Raw genomic sequence first — 5,178 nt, forward strand, 5'->3', positions numbered from 1 at the left:
CTTTTAGGTCTCCAATGCTGAACACTGCCTTCCTTACATCAATATCAGTAAATGGTTCCAGCAAAGCATCATTCATCTCCTGTGTTACTTTCGGACCTATTTTATCAAGAAAATTCTGATCAGTTATCTTAGTCTCCGAAGAAAATAATTGAGAGAAATAATCGAGAATAATAGGTTTGAGAGCATCAGTGCCCTCCACAGAATCTCCCTCTGCATTCTTTAGCCTCTTAATGAAATTCCGTTTTTTCCTGGCCGAAGCAAAACTGTGAAAGAAGGAGGTATTCTTGTCACCGTTCTATAACCAGTTAGCACGAGAACGTTGGCTCCATCTTATCTCTTCTTGCTCTAATAAATTCTCAATAAGCTGAGCAAGTTCATACTTCTTTGTTTCATTATCTGCTGTTAAAGGACCACACATGATCACCTCCAGCTCTCTTTGGGCCTTCCGGAGGCGTTGTTTAGGCTTTTTTAAGACACGGTTATCCCATGCTTGTAGGCCCGCATCCATGGCTTTTAACCTGTCCAACACGTCGATCACACCACTCCCTGAAGCAGCAGCCAACCACTGTCCTTTCACAATATCGTGGAAACCTTCTTCTTTAAACCATTTCGCTTCAAAACTTTGAATTCTTCTTGGACCACTAGTATTTGCTGCATAATATTCAGTATCCAACATAAGCGGTCGGTGATCCGAGTGATTATATTCCAAGTGCACGATGGCCGCACGTGACTGCATTTGCCTCCAACTAACGTTGGCAAGCCCTCTGTCTAAGCGTTCTCTCATTGCCCCTCTATGCTATGTGAAGGGGTCTCCAATGAAACCAACATCATCAAGGCCACAGCTGTCAATAGCATCATGAAAAGCTTTGGTAAATCTCTCCGGCCTAACCCTGCCTCCCTCTTTTTCATGGTAGTAGAGGATTTCATTAAGATCGCCCAAAACTAGCCAGGGAAGATTGTTCTGCTGATATATCGATCTCATTCTGTCCCAAGTTTTGTATTTCTCAGTCCATTTAAACTCTCCATACATACCAGTAAACCTCCAGATTTTATTCTTCTCTTCCTCAATTCTCACATCAATATAATTGGGGCAAGCATAAATCTGATGAATTTTGATTTCTGCCTTCCACCACAGTAAGATTCCCCCACGTCTCCCATCACTAGGCTGTATAATACTAAAATCCATTTTAACTTGTCTACGGATGCAATCTGCTGGATAACGATCAAGATGGGTCTCCGATAAGAATATCACGTCAGGATTATAACGCCTCAGGACATCCAGAAGCGCTCGAACTGCCGCCGCATTACCCAGGCCACTGCAGTTCCAAGATAAGAGTTTCATTGCGTCCCGATGGACTCCTCTCGGGAGCCTGCCGATCCTAGTGAAGAGGAGTTAGCTCCACCTTCGATATTTTGTATTGTTGATTCTTCATCCATCCCCTGAGCAGAATTTGCTGCAGATTCATAAGTATCGCCATCAGTTCCTTTCATACGAATATCAATAGAATCGATAGCTACACCATTCTGAGCCTTAAGTTTCTTCTTGTTCTGATTTTTCTGCGGCGTTACCTTCGGATCATTTTTTGTATCCTGCCCCTTTTCCAACTGATCCACTCTCTGCACTACAAAAGAAGTTTTATCAATAGCTACCATCGACAAATTGCCTGTATCGTCAGGCCCTGATCCCTTAGCAAGACGTTTTTCGTAGACGGGGCAATATCCAGTAGATTAGCATTTGTTTGGTTTTCATCTGGGTTGATATGAGTATTACTGCTCCACCGCTAGCTCTGCTGTGCAGGATCAAAATCTTCATTAGAGGCACCATTAAATCGTGCCATGGTCCCTCGATCACCATCTCCTCTACCAAAACCACCTCTACCACGGCCAAACTTAGGATGGTTGGGGAGATCACCATGGCCTCGGCCCCCATCACGCTGCTGTCCAGCACCACGGCCATTTCCTCCACCTCTTCTAGGGGCCAAAATAAAGGGACCCCATTCCAGCTTCTCTTCTTCAAATTCTCCAGAACCACACTCTTGGTGCCAATGGCCCATCTTACCGCATGCATGACAAAATTGGGGCACTTTCTCATATTTTACTTGGAAAAACAGGGTTTTCCCGGACTTGGTGAAACTCACAAATCGTGTCAATTTCTGGTTAACATCCAGCTTCACCCGAACACGAATAAATTGGCCAATGAATCCACTCGGGAGAGTTATTTGCAGTTCTTGAACTTCTCCGATCCTTTTTGCCATATTTTTGACAAAGTTCTCGTTTTTCAGGACAGCATCCGGAAGCTTGTGGATTTGGCACCACGTTTCCAACCTCTCTAGTTTGATAGCTTCAGGATTTGAGAAACCATCATAATCTGCCATGATCAGAGCTCCAAATCCTCTAAACTCCCACGACCCCTCGTGCATTGCCTTGTTCCAATCTGCAAGACATCTAAACTGAATCGAGAACAAATTAGGGTTTATGCGCCTCCACGTTACCTGCTACGCCGGATTCCACGCAGCCCTCATATCAGCAATCAGTGCACCCTGGCTAAAAGATTTTGATGTCAAAACCCTAGCCAGGGCGAGCTACTTTGGTTTATCCTCCGGATCATCAGCCTCCTCTTCCCAGATCAGATCATCAAGTTCGTTTTCCTCAAGGTGTAACAGCTCTAGGAGATTGCTTGGTTCCTCCATCTTCCTCGACCGGGAGCTACTTTCAGCACCCGCCATGGCAAGGCTGCCAAGAGGGAGCCCCAAAACACAACCCTAAGCAGACCGCAAGCCGGTATGTAGTAGGGCGTCACGACTCCACGACAACCGCGAATAAACTCCGGTGGTTTCCAACGTACTCTCGGCGATCGCCGCCGGAGGAGAAGAAAACGCTAGGTCTAAACCCTAGGGGACTCTTGGATACATACTAGTCTACTAGTTAATTGTGTTGATGCATGGAAGTATGGCGGCAGCTGAACATCGATTTCGTTGTTGATCGTGCACTGCAGCCTAATGATGGCAAATGCTCTCGCATTCCCTTGTTTCCAAAACTGCCACGTCAAAGGAATCAGTTACGTCATAGCAACGTATGCTGGTTGGCAGGATGCATGCATGCTAGCTTTATGAAAAACTAAATATAAACATAACTGAACGACACCTTCACAGGGGCGGCGTCTACGAGAGAGCCTACGTGCAGAAGAGGCTCGACCGGTGGGATGAGGTGGAAGAGGGCGGCGAGAAACTCTCCGCCAAGCTGCGCCCCAGCGGGCAGGACGACATGTCCATCCTCGCCATGCAACGCCTCAACGACTAGTACGTACGAGTTTTGGTTTTGGCCTGCAGTGCAGAGAAGGCCGATCGAGAGAACTTGCTTGTTCAGTTAATTAGTCTGCTGATGAATTCCTATACTCTTGGACGTGTTGGTTTGCGCATCAGCTTGCCCAACGGGCCGGCGTCGCCGGTGAACATGGTTCTGGACTACTTCAAGCACGACTACGAGTTCGCGGAGCCGCCGCGCGTGACCAGCCTGCAGAACGTGGTCCCTCTCGCCACCTTCACCGACTTCGACGACGACATCTACTTCGTCGCCGACCAGCGCGGCTACGAGGCCGTCGTGTACTACCTCGCCGGCCAGTACCTCAAGGCCGACAAGTCCGGCAACATCGTCAACCCCCGCCTCCAGCTCAACAAGGCACACACATATATATATACCCAACGTCCAACGAACCTGCATTGCATTTGCATCTTCCCTTCAGCTATCATTAGGCAGTAAGATAATGCATTGTTTTGTTTGTAGGTGGTGACAGAGATCTCCCACTCTGGTGGCGGCGTCACCGTGAGGACGGAGGACGCCAAGGTGTACAAGGCAGACTACGTCATGGTCTCCACCAGCGTCGGGGTCCTGCAATCCGACCTTATACAGTTCAAGCCACGGCTTCCTGTCAGTCGTCTCTCTCGCCAAAATACTTCTTGAACGATGATGCGTTGGCTCCGAGCTGAACCCTGAACTACTTTCATCATACTAATTAAATGCACCAGACGTGGAAGGTTCTCTTGATCTACCAGTTCGACATGGCCGTGTACACCAAGATCTTCGTCAAGTTCCTCCGCAAGTTCTGGCCCCAAGGGAAAGGGAGGGAGTTCTTCCTCTACGCGAGCAGCAGGAGAGGCTACTACGGAGTGTGGCAGGTAATCAATCAATCACAATCTGTGCCTACACTGATCTTGCAACTCAAAACTTCATCGGTGATCTTGAATTGCTGTATGTTCGGGAGTTTGAGGCGCAGTACCCAGACGCCAACGTTCTCCTGGTCACCGTCACCGACGAGGAGTCGAGGCGGATCGAGCAGCAGCCGGACAACCAGACCAAGGCGGAGGTCGTGGAGGTGCTGAGGAGCATGTTCCCCGGCGAGGACGTCCCCGACGCGACGGACACCCTCGTGCCACGGTGGTGGTCCGACAGGTTCTACAGGGGCACCTGCTCCAACTGGCCCATCGGCGTCAACCGCTACGAATACGACCTGCTCAGGGTGCATCGTACCCCAAACCTGTCGATCGGCATTGTAAATTTACCTGTTGATCGGCATTGTAAATTTACCTGTCGATCGGCAATCTACATTGCTCATTTGACACTTTCTGTGATTTTTGACTGTGCTGCATAGGCACCGGTCGGGAGGGTTTACTTCACCGGGGAGCACACCAGCGAGCACTACAACGGTTATGTCCATGGAGCTTATCTTTCAGGTATGTATGACAACGTCTTATATATGCCTAATGTTGGGGATAGAACATTTCTATGCTATTGCTGATTTTGTGCTTATGCGTGTACTTGGCGTCTTTTTGCTAGGTATTGACTCTGCAGATATTCTGATCAAGTGTGCTCAGAAGAGAATGTGCAAATACCACATCCCGGGCAAGTTTGACTAGAGAATTAAGAGGTACTAAGTAATAACCTCTGCATAAACTGGTATCATGTTACGCGATGGCAGAGCCCGGACACCAGATCGATCATTATGCTGTTTTTATTTCTCATTGTAGGCCAAGCATCGTAAGCATATGGTGTCTGTTCCAATGAAATTGAACGGATGGACGTCAGTTAAGTGATGGCAGACTACACATCTGCATCTACGTGATAGCTAGAGCAGCCTCTCCGGATAGTGTCATGTGTCTGTCATCACGTCATCTGTTTGTG

The 5,178-nt window shown here is 48.1% G+C and overlaps 1 protein-coding gene across 1 annotated transcript; it reads left to right on the plus strand.

Annotated features, from left to right (window-relative positions):
* The first annotated feature begins 3,002 nt into the window (after positions 1-3,002).
* On the plus strand, positions 3,003-4,913 carry LOC123405428 (polyamine oxidase 1-like). Its single transcript, XM_045099116.1, has 8 exons — positions 3,003-3,073; positions 3,153-3,299; positions 3,423-3,678; positions 3,784-3,927; positions 4,026-4,175; positions 4,262-4,516; positions 4,649-4,730; positions 4,834-4,913. Exons 1-8 carry the CDS (start codon positions 3,003-3,005, stop codon positions 4,911-4,913), a joined length of 1,185 nt encoding a protein of 394 aa, XP_044955051.1.
* The last annotated feature ends 265 nt before the right edge of the window (positions 4,914-5,178 follow it).

Source organism: Hordeum vulgare, chromosome 6H (genome assembly GCF_904849725.1).
Source record: "Hordeum vulgare subsp. vulgare chromosome 6H, MorexV3_pseudomolecules_assembly, whole genome shotgun sequence".
NCBI classification, from domain to species: Eukaryota; Viridiplantae; Streptophyta; class Magnoliopsida; order Poales; family Poaceae; genus Hordeum; species Hordeum vulgare.

What these genes read in the sequence shown, in the direction of transcription:
- LOC123405428 (XM_045099116.1), top strand. Translation starts at nt 3,003, where the DNA reads ATGGCAAATGCTCTCGCATTCCCTTGTTTCCAAAACTGCCACGTCAAA. An exon ending in ATCAGTTACGTCATAGCAAC is followed by an intron (nt 3,074 to 3,152) that starts GTATGCTGGTTG and finishes ACACCTTCACAG; the next exon opens with GGGCGGCGTCTACGAGAGAG. An exon ending in AGTTCAAGCCACGGCTTCCT is followed by an intron (nt 3,928 to 4,025) that starts GTCAGTCGTCTC and finishes TAAATGCACCAG; the next exon opens with ACGTGGAAGGTTCTCTTGAT.